The sequence below is a fragment of the Hemicordylus capensis genome, chromosome 1 (assembly GCF_027244095.1).
Source record: "Hemicordylus capensis ecotype Gifberg chromosome 1, rHemCap1.1.pri, whole genome shotgun sequence".
NCBI lineage: Eukaryota > Metazoa > Chordata > Lepidosauria > Squamata > Cordylidae > Hemicordylus > Hemicordylus capensis.
Genome location: NC_069657.1, coordinates 322,212,422 through 322,232,206, shown reverse-complemented (window position 1 = coordinate 322,232,206; position 19,785 = coordinate 322,212,422). Strand labels below are relative to the sequence as shown.

Here is a 19,785-nt window from a genome sequence, read left to right as displayed (position 1 = left end):
AGACCTTCTCCAAGGTCGTGTCAAATATCAGCCCAATGAACTGAATTTGCTGGGTAGGTTCCAATTGAGACTTTTTAAAGTTTATCTGGAAGCCCAACTCTTGGAGGGTATCAATCACAATCTCGAGTGCGTCCAGAAGCTCCTGTCTGGTGCTCACCACAATCAGCCAATCGTCTAGCTATGGCAGCACCTGTAGACCTTGCTCCTGTAGAAATGCCACCACTGGGGCCAGACATTTCATGAAAACGTGAGGTGCGGTCATGAGGACAAATGGTAACGCCTTGAACTGATAGGGGATCCCCCATATCTGGAACCACAGGAAGCACCGATGTTAAGGGCGTATTAACACATGATAATAAGCATCCTTCAGGTCCAGTGAGACCATACACATGTTTTTGTCCAGGATGGTCATGATGGTAAGTACTGAAAGCATTTGGAACCTCTTGTAGACCAGATGTCTGTTCAGAGCCCTGAGGTCTAATAAAGGGTGCTGACTGCCATCCGGCTTTGGTACAAGGAAATACCAGGAGTAGAACCCGGGGCTGTGTGGGTTTGAGACTACCTCTATCGTGTCCTTTTCTAGGAGAGCGGTAATCTCTTGATCCAATTCCAGGGTATAAGGGTTCCCCGGACATTCCCGGACACCAGACGCAGCCCACAGAATTCCAGGGCATAGCCTAAATGTACCACGGTAAGGACCCACTGGTCCGTAGTCACTTTATCCCAGCTTGCTGCAAACGGGCACAGGTGAGTCCCAAGGTGCCCTGTCATTGCTTCTTTTGGGGAACACTTGGGCACTGCTTCTGGAAAGCCAGTTTACTGGGCTGGCAGCCCAACTTGTATCTGAGGGGGAACTTGTTGCCCCGAAAGGACCACTCCGACGGTGACTGATGTTGGGCCAGGGCCCTCTGTGCCCAATGAGGCGACCACCTGGAGGATTTTTGTGGCTTCAAAGTCAGACAAGTATATGACATTGAATGCGAAGTGCTCCGCAGCTTTTGTACTTTGTGGAGCGTGTCATCAGTTAGTTCAAAGAGGCTAGAGCCTTCAAAGGGCAAATCCTCCACCCTGGTGCGAACCTCATAATGGAGGCCAGATGACCGGAGCCAAGAATGACAGCGGAGCACCACAGAGGTGGCCATCATCTTAGCCGCACACTGCACTGAATGTCAGGCCGAATAATGTTCTTGCTTAGCCACTTAAATAGCTTCCTTGAAGAAAGCCTTAGCGGGATCCCTCTTATCTTGCAGGAGGAGATCTAGAAAGGGGACCACCTTTCCCCACAAAAAGTGCTTATATCGGGCATTATAGGCCTGATAATTAGCCACACACACATTTAAGGCTGCAGCCGTATAAAGCTGTCTCCCGGAGGAGTCCAATTTTTTGCCTTCCTTATCACTTTACACTATTGACTGACTATTGCCTCTAGACCTCTGTAGGGATGCCTCCACAACGACTGAATTCGGGGTGGGTTGATTCTTTAAGAAGGTTGTGTCATCTTGAAACTGTACTCTATAGAAGTTTTCCAGGCGCCTGTTTGGCTGGGAGAGCATATTAGGTTTTTTCCAGTGGGCTTTCACCACCTTTAGCAAGGCCGAATTTAAGGGCAAGGCAGCTGGTACCTCAGCTTCTGAATTGATCAAGTTGAATAAGGGGTCCAGCTTGCCTTTTTGCTGGTTACCCAGGTTTACGCCCAAGACCGAGGCCATATGGGCCACATAGGCTGTGTACAGTTTGAGGTCCTCAGATGGGGAGACAGGCTTAGAGTCAGAATAGATATCAAGTGGGGTTGATCCCATGCATACAACCTCAGAGTCAGGAGAGCAATCATCACTCTCATAAGCAGGGTCTAGAGCAGGGCTGCTCAAGTTCGGCCCTCCTGCAGATGTTGGCCTACAATTCCCATAATCCCTGGCTATTGGCCAATGTGGTGGGGATCATGGGAGTTGTAGTGCAAAAACCGCTGGAGGGCCTAAGTTGAGCAGGCCTGGTCTAGAGAGAATGGCGGGTCTTGTGTTGCGGGTATCGAACCCGAAGGAGAGCCCGGCACACTACCGGGATTGTCCGGTCCCGAAGCTGGGAGGTCCACTGGCAACCCTTGAGTTGGTATGGGATCTTCACAGGACACTGGTACTGACAGAACCGGATCATCTCGGTCAGCTCAATCCCACAGAAAATGATGTGGTGAGCTAGAACGTGGATGCCCTTCAGAATGCAAGCGGGGGTCGTGTCAAGCCCTCATTGTTGCAGGCTGTCTATACACAGAGTCTTCTGGGTAGCGGAAGCCATAACGAGGGTGGGCATAATCTGAGTAGTCTGGCTGGTACCGATCATAAGAACCAGCATCACAGCGCCAAGCATCATAAGACTCAGCTTCCAACAGCGGGGAGCAATACTCAAGCGCCCGATATTGATCTCGATTGTCCCAGTGAAGGTCCTGTTGGTAAGACAAGGGGCAATCTTCTCGGTGTTGAGGGAGCGATCTCCTCCTAGGCAACCACTAAGCACCTTCCTCATGTTTAGGTGGAATGTAGGCTTCTTCTCCAGACGAAGCATACACAGGCTCATCCGTCACAACCGAATCTCTGCTGGACCACGTCCACTCACTGGACACATCAAAGGACTCCGTCGCAACAGGAGAATATGGATTGTAAAGAGGCACCAGGCTTCAAAGACTGATGGGCTGATATTCCCCCTCCCCTGTCCCATAACCTAGACATATTGAGGGCGTTTATGTTTAAACCGGGGTGAGTGAAAGTAATTTTAGATACTAGCTGGGCCAGGCACAGAGCATCTGTGCCTTTAGTTTGCCGGCCCACTGGCACCTTCTTCTTTGCCTGCCTGGAACCGCTTTCTTTTCCCTCTGTCCGCAGTTGCCTTCTTCCTCTTCCCTTAACGCCCCCATCTTCTTCTTTTCCACTGGCCACCCACCCCCGCTGCCATTTTCTGTCTGCCCGCAGGCCGGCCATCCAACTGCCAGTCACCCCCTGGTCATGGCCCCCCGCCCACCCGCGGTTTTCTTCAGCCAGCCAATGGGCCAGCCGCCACCACCGCTGCCATATTCTTCATCTCGCCCATCCCCATCGCTATCGGCAGCTGCTCGCAAACTCTCATGAGAGCTGCCACACATGGAATTAGCGACGGGTACGTCTAAGAGAACTATATATTAAAAAGAAGATGCTCAGGCTCAAAGGTATGTTCTTCCTTGTTTATCTGAAATGGATCTGTCTGATTTGTGTGTACCCGGGTATGAATCCTAATGAGAGTGGCCAGTTTCAGACTGGGGGAGGCAGCCAGAATAACTCACATGCTTTAGGGCCCACACACAAAATTTCTCAGTGGCCCTGTCAGCTGTTGTTGCTCCTACATCACTTCCCTGAAAAGAGTCCCAACACAGGTATCGCTGCTGTTTGGTCTTGGGTCTGCTTTTTCCTCTTGATTTCTGTATGATTGGGAAAGGTGATGGGGAATGAAGAAATATGGCAAATTCCTTCAGCCATTGCCTACAGGAGAGGCAAGAATAGGTAACAATTCTAATACTCTTCATCCTCCAAGTCAATATAATGCATTTAGCATTCCCATTTATTAAAATGCTATCTGGAGTATTTGGTAAAATATGTTACTTAATTTTTTTATAGTGTATTGTTAATTATTATTGTTGTTAGGCCATATTTCATAGTAGATTGGGACATGCAGAACTATTCACTGAATAAATATTTACCCCCAACTCAGTGCTAGTTGCAATAACTTCAGCCCATAACCAGGACTCACTAAATAGCCAAAAAGTCAGATAAATATTTTTCTTCTAACTTCCTAAACCTGAATATACATTGGGTATGAATCATCATTTCAGTGACTCAGTGAAGGAATTATTTATGCCTAGACAATATTGCCATCCACTCCAGGGGTCCTGCCCTTGGGAAAAGAGAGGAGGAGAGACACCATTAAATTTGTGGTCAATGCTTACTGGAAGCTCAACCAGTGGATGATGCCTTGGGGGGAATTCTAAATCAGAGTTATTCCTGTGCATGTATGCGCATACGCAACATGGCTGCATATGGCAGTGCCAATGTCACACTGATTAACATGCTACAGTAACCAAAGAGTAGCATTCCTCATCAGCTTTTCTATTACTTCCCCCCACCTCCCAATTTGGGTCAATTTCCTCTTTCTTCCCTGGTACCTCTTGCTCAGTTGTTGTCCTTTAAGACATGGGATGGGGATTTGTCAAAGTCAATGAGCACTTTATTAAAGGGAGAGTGCTCAGTAATGAACAATTCAGCAATTTAATGAGATTCTGTAGCTCTGTCTCCAGCTTGTATATCAAGTTTCACTTCTATAAAGCACCCTGACACTAATCCTCTGGCATACCCAATCTTCACCCTGGGCTGAATATTAGATTCTTCCATGGTATATTGCATTACCAGTAAAACCTTAGCAAAAATGATGAACTTAACTACACTTGAGGCAACAGAGCAGACCTGATTTGATTTTCCTGAATTGGGTTGACTATGAGGGAATTACTTATTTACTAAGATAAAGCAAAAACAGTTTCTTATTGCCCACTCAAAGCTTAAATTGGCAAATATTTGTGTGTGTCTTAATTCATTCTGGAGGACCAGGAAGAATATTATATATTTTGCCCTCAGCAGAAAAATAGCTTAAATATTCTACATAACAGCATTAGTAACCATTAGAGAGGCAATTATGATAACACCCTAAAATGGTCAGTGTAGAGTTTGTTGCCACTCAGAAAGCAGCACATTAACTACTGCTTAACATAGTACTAGCTGCAGCAAGTGTGACAAGAATAGAGCAAACTCTCACATTTTCTACATGGGGTGTTTACTGTGGAAACCTAAAATACTTTCTTTTCTTTTTTTCTTTTGTCCTTCAGGAGAGGAATAGAGGTACATTTTCCTGACAATACAGGACTTGCTTTGCCTTACTGAGTCATGGCCGATTTGTTCTCCTTCTAGAAGCGTGAACTTCATGCTCATCACTTTGAAAAATGTGCACTGTTTAATCCCTTCATAACAACAATAAAGGGCCTTAAGACCAAAGCACTGCTCACCAACACCCTACAGCAAAACTGCACAAGTAGCCCCCCAGTCTGGACATTTTCCTTTCTTATATAATTATCCACTAACTCACTACCTGAGGTAGATTTGCTTGAGATGCCAACAGGGCACTGTGCAAACAGCCACTGAGTAGTTCTCATGTAGCGACCTGGACACTATGGAGCTCCTTACCAAAATATGCCTACTGATACTGTCAATGCCTACAGCCCTGGCAAAAAAAGCCATATGAAGCGCAAGGCAGAGTGCAGAGTCAGTGACAGTGACTGGGCTGCCTGTGAAGGAAAGAGCAGGGGTAAGTGAGGCAAAGCAAGGCAATGAACAGGGTTACCAGAGAGTAAATCGAGGGGCTGGAGTGAAGCACGGCTGAATTCAAAAGATTTGGGAACAGGCTGTCCAGGAGCGTCCCAGATTGAGCGGCTACGAATAAAGGTCTAGCTGCAACTAACAGCTTGCTATAGGACTAAGAAGCTCCTCCCCTTCCTGGAGCTAGTTCAGTCTTGATCTGAGGTCTGTGCCTAAACTTATCCTCTTCCTAAGTAGGCCCATTGTTAGAGGGAGGCCTCAAGCAGCTAGGTGAGCACTCCAACGCCATTTCTGGACATTGGCTATGATCTGGCACCACTATTGCTCATGGGGTCCCAGAGGCAACTGGAGGGCCTGAAGTGGGGCGCACGTGGGGGGATGATCAACAGCCCCCAAAGTTCAATTTCTTGTGCATGGGCAGCTTTGACTGCTCTGCAAGGACATGATCACTGCTAGATTGTGCCCAGTGCCAGATACTAAAATGGGATCAGCTCCTTTCTACTCAGAGGTGGCTTCTTTGAGGTCTGGATGGGTCCTGAACAGATACTTGGACCTGGTTCAGAAACCCAATGGGCTCATGGAGTCCTCAGTGGTACGATGTGGAATTACCAATGGATTCATGAACCACCAGGTAATTTGTGAAGAAATAATGAACAAACAGACGAAAGCTGGGATTTGTGTACAAATGCAGTAACAAAAATCACAGCAGCTGCACATAGAGGCCCCATATGGTTTATACAGCCAGAACCTCTGAGATACCAGTTGGGCTGCAAGGCAAACACACAGACCTGTAACCAGCCAAAAACTGGGGGGGGTCCACCAAAGTGGGGATGGGCCAGGTTATATGGCAACAGGGAAGAGCCAAGGTCACCCCCCACCCAAGCCTCAGCCACGCCATCATACATTCTGTACATACAGTCTCTCTCTTGCATGTCAGGCCAAAGACCAAACCAAATGCAATAGGCAACGAACCCCATTGAACTGAACCGGTGTTTACTGACAGTCATTCTCCAATATTTAAATACATATAAATAAAATGACAACACCCACCTCCTTTCATGCCTATGGATATATTGTTCAGCTTTAACCAAAAGCAACAGGCAAAACCAAAGCGGCTCAGTGCAATAGCATCATGTCATTTCTAAGGTTTGCTAGTTGGGATTGCGCACCTCCCTCTCTGGAAACTAACTCCTAGGAATTTGTACTCTATCTCCCAAATTGGCCTGACTGGAAAGGTGGGGGGGAGAGGAGCGGATCCATCTGGGCTGGGACACTTCATCTGCAGGAGAGAGAGGGGGGGTTGTGTAACAGGCAGAGAGGATTCCCAAAGTGCCACAGCCCCCACCGGTGCCAGCTACTCCAGACCTGGCAGGCTCTGTGGGAGCACTTGCAACAGCACGCCTTACTTGTGCCTCAATCATTGCCTCAGCCCGGATCAGACAAAAGTTGGCTTTGCAGCAGCAGGAAGCTGGCTGCAGACTGCCTGTTGGTCAGGCCTGTGGGGAAGTGGCAGGGCTCCCCACAAGTGTGGAAGAGCCTCCAATTGGGCTGCTGGTGCATGCACATGCAGCAGCAGCTTGATCTTGGGGTGGGGGAGGCCTGTGCAGCGCTTTAAACAGGTGAGCCTGGGCTATGGGGGGGGGAAAGAAATTGGGGGGGGACAGCCTCTGACTATGGTCCTGCACACTTCTGGGGGGCACAAAACATCTGAACTGGGTGGCATTAGAAAGCACTGAAAGCATTTCTTTTTACTCAGTTCTTCAATGCAGCATAGCAATTTCCTCTCATCATTACAGATGGCTCTATTGGTTTATAAGTGGTCTTGTCAATTTGATACTTGAAATTTGTGTGTGCTTTGCTGAACTGCTTATTATCATCAACATTCCCACCATCATTAGCACCCCTGAGCTGCATGAAGCACAGGCACACTAAATAATAGGAAGCAACAGTATTAATAAACCACCTCACCAGTCTCCAAGAGGGCCAGTCCTTTTCAGGAAGTAAACAATCCATTGGGATAAATGTCACTTTGTCCCAATGCTGACAGTGAGTTGTCCAAATCTCTTGAATATTTGGACCAGGAAGTAAGCAGTGTCCCCCAGCTCCAAGACTAGACAATAAAAAACACTAATCCCACTGCCGCCATACACACACACACACACACGCACACACAAACAAACACACACACACACACACACACACACAGATATGTGGGCTATGGCAGTGTTTCTCAACGTTTCTGAAGTCATGGACCGGTACATTATTCATGAGCAGTTTCCTGGACCAGCAGTTAGTAAGGGGGTTCCCCCCCCCGGCACCCCCCAAAAAAACAATTTTGGGCAGCTCTCTGGAGCTCATTTCCAGGCACCCCTTGCTGCTGGATAATGTTCATTTTGAGGAAGTGAAATGAACATTATCCCGCTGGGCCAAAATTGGTTTTTTGGGGGGTGGGTGGGTGGTGGTTTTTATTAGTGATGCCTCACGGACCGGTATCCAATGCCTCGCAGACCGGCACCGGTCCATGGAACAGTGGTTGAGAAACACTGGGCTATGGAATTAGCTATTTATGCAGTATGAGAAAAAGGAAGCCAATAGGAATAAAAAAGTATCTTGGAAAGAGATCTGGAGATACATTTAATATTGCCATTGTTTATTATTAATAATCTGTGGGGGGTGGGCGGCGGCAGTGGGATTAGTGTTTTTCACTGAAACAATTAGGACTATAAATTTGCTTTTTAAAAAGGAAATTATCATACTATATTTCTAATTCTAGAAGAAATAGATGGCAAGTCCATACAAGCATGACCACCACATAAAGTGTCAATTTGAACGTGTGAAATTCAAGGTCACCACAGTTCAATTTCTATAAGCTATTTTCACTCCATTTCATATTACCTCAAACATGAATCATCAATTTATCCATGCCACAGGTTATGGTGATGACCACTAGCTTAGATGGCTTTAAAAAGGGCTTGGACAAATTCATGGAGGACAAGACTATCAATGGCAACTAGTCTGATGACTATAGGCCAGCTCCAGCCTCACAGGCAAGATGCCTTTAAATGCCAGTTGCAGGGGAGCAACAGCAAGAGAGAGAGCATGCCCTCAGCTCTTGCTTCTGGACAAGCATCCGGTGAAACACTGTGCGAAACAGGATGCTGGACTAGATAGGCCATGGGCCTGATCCAGCAGGGCTGTTCTTATGAGTCACAAGTCACCAAATGACATTCATGCATGGATGAAATAGCTCAAGGCCAAGCAACATATTATACTGGAGAAATACTGGTGGCAGGGGGGAAGAGATTTGCATCAGGACTGTGTCCAGTCCTTTCTTCTCATGCCGCAGACCTAATCCAAATCATTATCCATCTCTCATGGCTGCTTTTTGAAGAAAATAACTACCACTGTAACAAATAGTTTGGCCCTCATTGTTTATGTAGCAAACAAAGAGATGGGCCTAATGCAGCAAGCCGAATGTTCTGCCTTTCCCACAAGTCAATAATGGTATCCAGTTTTTAGAACAAACATTAATTATCCCTGAATGATGTTATCCCAACCACAGGTTTTTTTAAAAAAATGAAATCAAACAAAAAACCTATTTTCCCATCATATTACACAAGGGGGAAATGAAACATGGTTATTATGCATTTGTTCTAAAACATCAATACAGGGGACAGTCTAAGAGTACTCTCCATCTACATGTGCCTTGCAGGTGGTAAGGGGGAGATCTAGCATAAGCTACTATTAATACAGTCACAGGCAAAGAATAATCACATCTGACACAAGAGTAGTAACCTCTCCCTACTATATGTAAAGCTCTAGGATAATACACCTGAACTTTCCAAGTTCCCATTTCTATATATGTGGGGTGAGGGGATCCACATTCCTTCATTCACAAAGCACATTTTAGGGATGGCTCTTCATATTTTGCTAGCAGAAGTTATGCAACAAAAAAGAGAAGGCACTCTACCAAACCAATTAGTTGCATTAGAACCACTGATCAGATTTTTAAGAGACACGATGCTTCCTCACATGATGGAATTCCCATATGGTATAAACAGAATCCTGATTTCCCACCAATCCTCCTTTTGGCATGCAAACATGGGCACTGTGCATGCAAGCCTTTACGAAAACTGAAGTCAATGCATGCCTCCCATATCCCATCCAATCCTCCCCATTTCACTAGGTCAAGAAACGCAAATTCCCCAGCTCTTGCTCCTTGACCTAGATGACAAGGTAGCCTGCATGGGGATACATGAAACATGCACAGACCTTTCATTTTTCGTAATGGATTAGTGCAATGCCTGCTTACACCCTGTGGGGAGGGAAACGGTGTTCTGTTACCCTGTGACAATGTCTCCATAAGGGCAAAGAGTGTGCACCAGTCATTTTCTTTCAACATTTCCTGGATAGATTGCTCTTAATCATTTTGTAATGCTTAAAGATTCACAGTATTCGTTTTCCCCAGTTTAAACATTCAGCCCATTATCTTTGTATGTTACCTGCCAGATTTGCTCTTCGCTAAGTGATGTGAGTCGGTCACTCTTCAAAACCTCTCGGATGAGGCAGTATGGCAGTGCTAGAACCTCTTCAGGGTGATTCTTCAGCAGCTCGGAGAGATGTTTCACTAAAAAGTCGATCACAGCTTTTTCCAACATCGTGAGGTTAAAGAGGTCAGCAAGCTTATACAGGTCCAAGTAATTAAAGCTATTTAACTCCTGGACAAACAAAAAAAAACATGTTTAGAAGGAATGCAGCGTTCAAACTAAAGCTTAAAAACTACAATGGGGGCAGAGAGAGAAAGACTGCAGATGGAAAACTCCTCCACCTCCTCCCTAAAATGTTGCCCATCCACATAAGTAATATGCCATGTATTGAATAAGGTTGTGCACGGAACTGGTTTCCACGATTCAGTTCAAATTCAGACTGAATTCTAACTGGACCATGGTTATGCAATCCAGGCAGTCCGGTCCATTTGACTGAACTGGGTTGAAATGGGTTGGCGGGCTTGTAAAAGGGAATCTGGTGAGCATTCCCCCTTTACAGGCAAGGGGGGGGAGATCCTTCAAAAGTCTTCTAAAAGGGCGGCCAGTGGGGGGGAGCAAAGCGGCACCTTTCGAAGTAGATAGAGGTTCTTACTGGCCCAGTGGTGGGCTTCAGTTGCACGGAGGCCACACAAATGGCGTCCATGGATGCACGGAGGCTGGAATCGCACCACTGCGTGGACGGGTTGCTGGAAGAAGTGCCGCACATTTGAGCTGTGCCGGGGGGCTTCAAGGAGTGGTGGTGGCTGCCACTAGGCCATCAAGAACCTTAATGTACTTTTATTTTTATTATTTTTACATTTATATCCCGCTCTTCCTCCAAGGAGCCCAGAGTGGTGTACTACATACTTGAGTTTCTCTTTCACAACAACCCTGTGAAGTAGGTTAGGCTGAGAGAGAAGTGACAGGCCCAGAGTCACCCAGCTAGTTTCATGGCTGAATGGGGATCTGAACTTGGGTCTGCCTGGTCCTAGTCCAGCACTCTAACCACTACACCACGCTGGCTCAGATTTTAAAGATGTCCTCTCGCCACCCTACCCCCAGCCGCCTTTTAGAAGATTTTTCAAGGATTCCCCCAGCCCTTTGCTTGTAAAGGGGAATCCTCACCAGAATCTCAATTACAAGCATAGCCAATTGACCAGCCAAACTGGGCTAAACTGGTCTGCCACAGACTGGGCTCAGTTTGGTTCTATCATGGACCGGACCACCTCTAGTTTGGTTCGCAATCAAACCAGTCTGTGATCAAACGGTTTTTGGAACTGTTCCAACCCCTAGTCTTGGAACAAATTATGGTTACATTCCAAGCCCCTAGATCTCTAAACCCCGCTCACACACATAGATGTGCAAGGATGTGCACATAGATGTGCAAGGATTATTAATATTTTGGCATTATTGAGTTAATATAAAACCTACACTAAATTATGTGTAAAGCTCTGTTGTGTTTTTACTATCACATTCCCATCTCAAAATTCCATTTCATAAAGAGTCATTTCCAAGCCACACATTCCCAATTTAGTGCTAATTTTTCTTCTACCAAATAAAGTCACTGGTTCGGACAGAACTAGACCATGGTTTAGCATTACATGTGTGACACACAGTGAGCTTTTCATGCTCCCTCCCCTCCCTCCCTCCCTCTTTCACACGCAACAGGAATAGATTGTAAACTTCCATTCACAATGGGAATAAACCATGGTTTAAAATTCTGGTTTGTACAAATCGTTGTTTCCCATTTTAGGATGAAGCAGGAAACTGTGGTTTGTAACAAACCACAAACAAAAGCTTTAAATCTATTTGCTTGGCATGCAAACAAGGAAGAAAAAGAAAGGTGGACCACAGATTCACCACAACTTGTGCATATAACATTAAACCATGGTTAACATTACATTTGAACCAGACCAATCAGTCTAGAACAGGGCTAATCAACTTCAGCCCTCCTGTAAATGTTGGCCTACAACTCCCATAATCCCTTGTTACTGGCCAATAGGGATTATAGAAGTTGTAGTCCAAAAAAAGCTGGAGGGCCAAAACTGAGCAGCCCTGGTCTAGAATCTACAAAAGCAACATCTTTTTTCTATATGACTTATGTAAAACTGACAGGATCACATGTCCGTTGTTTTGGGTCAACAATGGAAGCAGAGGGGAAAGTTCAAAAAGGTCCTCCAGCACTACTTGTGAACAATTAGCTTCCTTTCTGAAGAATGCTAAACCAAGTAATACAATTCAGTAATCAAGATCCAAGGAACCATACAATCAATTCTGTTTGTTCAGAATTTGGATATTATGTGTTGGATTTACAGAGCCCTACATGTCACATGGAAACTACTGCAAATCAAGGGGAGTTTCAGAATCAGGCTGTGATATGGCATAGGGTGGAGGGAATCTGTTATCCCAAGTTGAGGGGGGATCTCAACTGGCATACCTAAAGTATCTCTTTCAAAGCTGACCACTGTGAAAAATTACATGACTATTTGTTATCACATTCATATCCCAAAGTTTCTCAGAAGACATTCTATATCAACATTGCATTTAATTATCATAATAAACCTATGTGGTAGGTCTGGCTGGGAGAGCATGACCAACCTACGTGAGCTTCAATGTCCAAGTCCCAACACTATCCACCACACCAGCGTCTCTTTAATCTGGCTAATGTTTAAGAACCAGACCTCATCTACATACTGACATATCTTCTACAAATAATCAGTCTGACAAAGAACTTGCATTTTGAGTTTTTAACATCTGAAAACTTATACAACATTATTTTTTTAAACAGGATTGGGTCCTTGCCCTCAAAGGAGTACAAAACATCAGCTCTGAATTCCACAGCCATGGAAGTTAACGACATCAGCCTCCTCCAACAAAATTCACCCCATTGTAATACCAATCACTTGTTCAGCTTAAAATTATACACTGTGATACAATGCTATCCAGCTGATGAAGCACATGCCAAAAAATGTCATGCTGAGATTGTGAGATGTATATTACTGATCAGATAACACACCTTCCAATCAGTGATAGGGCTTTTGGAAAAATAATGACATGACAAAAGCACAGGATTTCTCAGAAAAAGGTGAACTTTTATCTTCTTTTGGCACCCAAAAATAATACATTAAGACAGTATTTGAAACATAACAATCTAATCTGCATCCCCAGAATACATTCCAAGGGAGAAATTATGGGAACAGAAGTTTGTTTTTTAAAGAACTTAAACATATATACATATATAAAATATAATCTAAACTAAATTACTTTAAGACTATAGTTGCTGGGAACAATCCCAAACTGACTGTATTAGCATATGATATTCAATAAAATATCTGGCATTTCATTGTACATGATGTAGTTTGGATCAACATTCAAAAGTGAAAGCCTGGAATAGCAAACTCTTTATTTTTTTTCCATTTCTAACCCAATATGGCTTGTAAACGTCTGAAAATTCAGGGAACATTGACAGTCATCTCTAAGTTCCGGAAGACTGGAAAGCAGCCAATGTAACACCAATTTTCAAAAAGGGATCCGGGGGGGGGATCAGGGAAATTACAGGCCAGTTAGCTTAATGACTGTTGCAGGCATATTGATGGAAAGCATTCTCAAGAATAAAATTGTTAAGCATATAGAGGAACAGGCCCTGCTGAAGGAGAACCAGCATGACTTCTGCAAAGGTAAATCTTGCCTCACTAACCTTTTGGAGTTCTTTGAGAATGTCAACAGGTGTGTGGATAAAGGTGATCCAGCTGACATAGTATACCTGGACTTTCAAAAAGCTTTTGACAAAGTTCCTCATCAAAGACTCTTGAGAAAACTTAACAATCATAGGATAAGGGGACAGGTTCATGTGTGGATTGGTAACTGGTTGAAGGACAGGAAACAGAGGGTAGGAATAAGCGGACAGTTCTCTAAATGGAGGGAAGAAAGAAGTGGGTTCCCCCAGAGATCTGTACTGGAACCAGTGCTCTATAATGCTCTTCAATGTTCATAAATGATCTATAAGATGGTGGTAAGCAAGGGGGTGGCCAAATTTGCAGATGACACCAAACTATTTAAGGTAGTGAAATCCGAAAGAAATTGAGAGGAGCTCAAAAAGGATCTCTCCAAACTGGGGGAGAGATCCCCCAAGAACAAGATAGCAACTGCAGTTCAATGTAAACAAGTGTAAAGTGATACATATTGGGGCAAAAAAAACCCTAACTTCACATATATGCGGATGGAGTCTGAGCTGTCAGTGACTGACCAGGAGAGGGATATGGGGGTCGTGGTGGATGGCTCACTGGATGTATTGACTCAATGTGCAGCAGCTGTGAAAAAGGCCAAATCCATGGTTGGAATCATTAGGAAGGCGTTTGAAAATTAAAATACTAATATTATAATGCCCTTATACAAAACTATGGTGCAGCCACATTTGGAGTATTGTGTCCAGTCCTGGTCATCGTATCTTAAGGAGGACATTGTAGAACTGGAAAAGATGGAGAAGAGAGCAACCAAGATGATGAGGGGCCTAAAGCTCCTTCTTTATGAGGCAAGGCTAAAACACCTGGGGCTTTTTCATTGGGGGGGGGGGAATGACTAAGGGGAAAAACAATAGAAGTCTATCAAATCATGCATGGCATGGAGCAAGTTGATAGAGAGAAATTTTTCCCCTCTCACATAACACTAGAACCAGGGGTCATCCCATGAAACTGATTGCCAAGAAATTTAGGACCAACAAAAGGAAGTACTTTTTCACACAACGCATAATCAACCTATAGAATTCTCTGCCACATTATGTGGTGACAGCCAAAAGTACCTCTTTTTGTCAATCAGCCTGGATGGCTTTAAGAGGGGTTTTGATAAATTCATGGACAGGTTTATGATTGGCTACTAGTCAATAGCCATTGACATTGAGGTTATAGGCCACCTCCAGCCTCAGAGGAAAGATGCCTCTAAATACCAGTTGCAGGGGAATAACAGTAGGAGAGTGGGCATGCCCTCAGCTCTTGCTTCCCAGAAGCATCTGGTGGGTCACTGTGTGAAACAGGATGTTGGACTAGATAGGCCTTTGGCCTGATCCAGCAGGGCTGTTCTTGTGTTCTTAAGTGTCACTGTCAAGCATTAATTATATCTAACAATATCTTAAAGCAGGGCAACATAACAATATTTTCAACAACAATCCCATCTGAGAATGCTAAATCACATGGGAATGTCAACACATGTCAAATGCTGGACATTCACTGAAACATATAGTACATTCAATAAGGCTTCTTCATTCATTACTGATATGGTATGGGAGCCACTCTCACATAGTTGACAGAGCTGAATCTCATGCCTCGCCAGTAACTTCTGCAGGAAGCAATCATATCATTTTAGGCAACTTATGGTTCCTTCAAATGCCCATGTCCTCCCTTCCCTGGGGCCAGCAACATTAACCTAGGAAGGAACCACATGAGTTGCCATGATCATATGAGGACTTCCTGGAGACATTATTTAAGCTGCATTAGATCCAGCCATAATAATCGGATAATGATGAACTGGCCCATTAGTCTATACAAGATTGCTTTTTACAGCTGCACAATATATGCATTAAAATTATATATGGGGGGAATTCCCAAATCTATCATGTAGTCTTCTGGAATATTCAAATCCACATAAGATCATCTACATCTACCCACCATGCCTTCTGCACTATTTTCTTTGTATTCCCAAAATGCATGCAGTTGGTTCTCCTGCTCTCTACCCTTGAAATTGCCATGCTTTGGGGCAGAATTGTAATGTTGCCAACAGCAGTGGTTCCCCCATTTTGACCTACCCTGAAAATCTCACTCTGTTCCCATATCTCCCAAGAGGATCAGACACATAGTTTACATTCCCATTGCCCACGGCTGGCGCTACCATGGAGCAGGATGAAGTGAGCCACTGCAGACAGCAGACTGTGGGTCAGTTCTCTGCGGCAGCGCACCCAGCACCCTCCCCAGACAGCACCATTCTGCTTTTTCTTATTGCTCCCTTCCTTTTCTATTAGGGGGAAAGACTGAAAGGAAGGAAGGATCTGGAAGGGATTTTAAATAGGGAGGAGGAGGGAGAGAAAGGGAGGGGAGGCATTCAGCGCTATACTCCAGGCGGCAAAATGCCATTGCCAACCATCAATTCACTGTCCCCATTGGTCATTAGAAGTTCTTGTTCTCTGCAATAAATAATAGCACAATTACCTATTAATTTTATAAGAAAACAGAGCATGAAGAAAACTAAGGAGAACAATGCTAATGTTACTAACCTGCATTCAAACAGTACAACCTGGTTAAACCACAATTAATCCACTGAGCTTAATGGAATAGTTGAGCCCATTTAAAAAGCAACAGGACAACCTTTTGGCCAGATTGTGACCCATCTCCTAATTCATTTACTGTTTAACTATTTACTCAAAGTGCAATGGTTGGCATATTTGATATATGGTATAATGCTAACAAGCTCAAATATGTTTTAATGTTTTGCTGTTAGACATGCTCTTATATCTCATCTTGTGAATTCCCTCTGATTCTTTTCAAGTTTTGCTATTTTTAGAATTAATTCTGTCACCCTTAAGCTAGTGCCAATCAGCTCCCAGAATATTTTCTACAGGATAATTTCACCCCCACATAAACAGTGTATGTGGGTCTTAATGCATTTATATGGGCTATAAGAGAACACACATATAATGTTGTATACATTACATACAGTTACAGAAATACAACATTGTATGGGAAAACAACATATATCAACACTCAATTTTAATATTATTTCACAGCTGCTTGGTTTTTCCTTTATACTTTTAAGAACAGTCCTGCATGTTCCACAGAAAAGGATGTATGTAGCTAACAGGCTGATAAATGAGAGTTAATCACAACCAAGTACACAGCAGAGTACAATATACCTCTGTTCCTGTGTGCTGTGCTATAAAAAGCAAAGAAAAACACAAGGAAAACTAAGGGGAGAGACTGCATTTCTTTATGACCTTATTTGAAAGATAAACTCCTTGGGGAAATACAATTTATTCAGATTATCAAGACCCTGCTGTGCAAATCTACAATCTGGGAGCACACTACAGAGATCAAAAAATATTTACTTTATTCTGTTGGGTATAAAAGCTTCTAATGAATGCATAATTAAGACAGAAAAAGTGTATACAGCTTTAGAAATTCTATCGCTGAGCCAAGCCATTAATATCCAAGGCATAATACCCAGTTGTTACTCCACCTGCTTTGTTTTTAAATTACAGAATAGTTATAAATCAAGGTATTATGCAGCTTCCAATCCATACTACCCTCTTCTTACACACACACACACACACACTCTCTCTCTCTCTCTCTCTCTCTCTCTCTCTCTCTCTCTCTCTCTATTCAATGCACTGCATATGTGTGAGACTTACTTCCTTTGTAAGAGAAAATGATGACAGAATGAGTGTTATGACAATACACATTGAATAATAAGTAGTAGGCAATTTAAAATTATGGGGGATACCATATATGAAATTCTGTATGACTCCCCACCCCAAAAAACCTATTTAAATCAGCAAACCAACAGCATTTCCATATTTATTAATGCTTGCAAATGGATTCCTTTAAAAAAAAAAGGTAATCTACACTGGATTTTGCAATCAAAGTCCTATATTGTTTTAGATTTGCTGGATCAAGCAATGAATTAGAGATCCAGCCCCATTAAAAATCAACACAAACACCCAATATTTCATAATCCTTTGCCACATCACAGCTGTGTCAACTCTGCAGAGGATTAATTACAAATGCACATCTACTAAGCCATTATACTTACATAGGTAGGTACACTTTTCAGGGCATGAGCCACCATTTAGCTCTTCTGTGCAAGCCCAATTGACATAACCAGGATTTATGCAAGAACAATGTGTTCTTTAGTATGTCTCACTCATTTCAAGTGGTATTTCTGCAACATTTCCTACAAGACCTAGGCTTTTAGTGGCAGATATAACCTTAGACCAGGACTGCACACTACAATTGGACTACAATTCCCATAACGTTCAATCACAGTGGAATTGTCAGGGATTATGGGAGTTGTAGTCCAACACCTGCAGGAGGACCGAAATTCTCTAGCCCTGTCTTAGACATAGTTAAGACATCAGAAATGCTCCTTAGATTTGGTTTGGACACCCTTCCCTGCCAGCTCTAATTTCTCCATTTTGCTTTTCAGCTCTAAACATGTTGAGTAGCATTATTAATACACCATTCAAGTGACAGTGAATCCTAAAAGTGATTTACAAAACGTGTATCTATATCAGGTATAATGTTAACCATGATTAGCTTTAACCAAGGTTTCCAAATAAGCTTCTAACCCTGATTTTAGACTTTGGTTTAAAGTTAACTATGGTTATTGTGAAACTTGGTGTAGACGTGCTTCACTGAAATGAATCTCCTAAATATTCTGAAACCCTGTCAACCACTTGTGATAGCATGGGACCTAAATGTTTTATGTAGAAGGCTTTAGGATCCACCTTCTGACTGCATCAACATTAGTGGCACAAGAGGAACATGACACAAATTGTTAGCGGGGTGCCTCCGCACTTGGCCCCCTATTGCCAACCTTGTTTAGACAAAGCAGGAGATAGAGGCAAGGGGGCATGCCCAGCAGGTCTTCCCCACCATTGGCTGGATACTAAGGAAAATTACAAAAAGTAGACCCATTAAAATCAAAAGGACAAATTAAGTAATGCCTAACTTGTCCTTTAAATTTAATGGGACCACTTTGAGCAGTGGTACAGCTAGGTGATTTTGGTGCCTGGACCACCTCCACTGGGAGGCCCCGCCCACCACAAGCTCCCCCCTCGTAAAAAAAAAGAAAAGAAACCTGCCACTATGACAAACCACCAATCTTTTCCATAATTTTAACCACCATGTATGTGGCCGTGGGGGTGGGGTGGGGGAGCTAGGCAGGCCTCCCCCCCCATGGTGGAGGGGTCGGCAGAGCGGCCACTGGGTTTGTCCTTCCAGCCCAGCAGTCGCTCCACCCACCGCCACCATGGGGGGGACCTGCTCAGCTCACCACCCTGCTCAGCTCACCACCACCCCACTGCCGCCTGCGCACATGATGGCTAAAATTAACGGGAAAAGATCAGAGGTTTGGTATGGTGGGGTAGGTGCAGGGTGGTGGCAGGAGACATTTGAAGACAACCCCCGAACCTTGGAGGCCATGGACCAGAGCCCTAAGCTCTGGGGGTAAGAGCACCTTTGGCTTTGAGTAGTTTCCCTCAGTATGTCATCCACTATCTCCTTCATCCTTTGGACTCTATCCTCTCCCCCAGCAGGTATGCTTGTAATGGAAAGACTGGGGTGTGGTGGGGCAGAGCAGAGCACCCTCTCTCCATTTCCTCTTCCATCCTGTGACCCTTTCCTTCCCATCTGTGCACAAGTGGGGAGGGAAGGCAGTTGCACTGGGGGCCAACTCTTTCGGGACATGGGGCCCTCAACTTGGTGCCTAGCAGGAACGCAGATGCTGAGCTCAATGGAAGAGGCAGGGGCAGGAGCCCAGGACAAGGAGGTGGATTATCCCTGCACAAAAGAGTAGTTAGCCCCCCAAAATCGTATATTAAAAAACTGTGCATCAGCAAAGCTGCTACAAAAAAGAAAAAAGAAAAAGAAATGCAAGATCGAGGGGTGAGATGCTAATGCACAGCAAGCCACCACCCCAATTTCACATGGTGGCAAGGACACCACAAGAAGTGACTGCAAAGGGGAGGAGAATTTGGAAATTAAGCAACTTCTGTGGACCAGGGACCCGATCCTATTAAGAACCTAGCAACACTCTTGGCCAAAGCATGCTAGCTATAACAAGGATGTGGTGATTAACGGCTTCAAAAACTGGAAGCGAGTGTTGGATTCCTT

The 19,785-nt window shown here is 44.2% G+C and overlaps 1 protein-coding gene across 2 annotated transcripts in view; it reads right to left on the bottom strand.

Annotated features, from left to right (window-relative positions):
• KLHL32 (kelch like family member 32) overlaps positions 1-19,785 on the bottom strand; it is a 134,540-nt gene that overhangs the window by 54,930 nt on the left and 59,825 nt on the right. For both annotated transcript variants that reach the window (XM_053287578.1, XM_053287577.1), the window contains one exon: positions 9,887-10,102. In XM_053287578.1, coding sequence (XP_053143553.1) covers positions 9,887-10,102 — 216 coding nt within the window. The remainder of the gene's footprint in view (positions 1-9,886; positions 10,103-19,785) is intronic.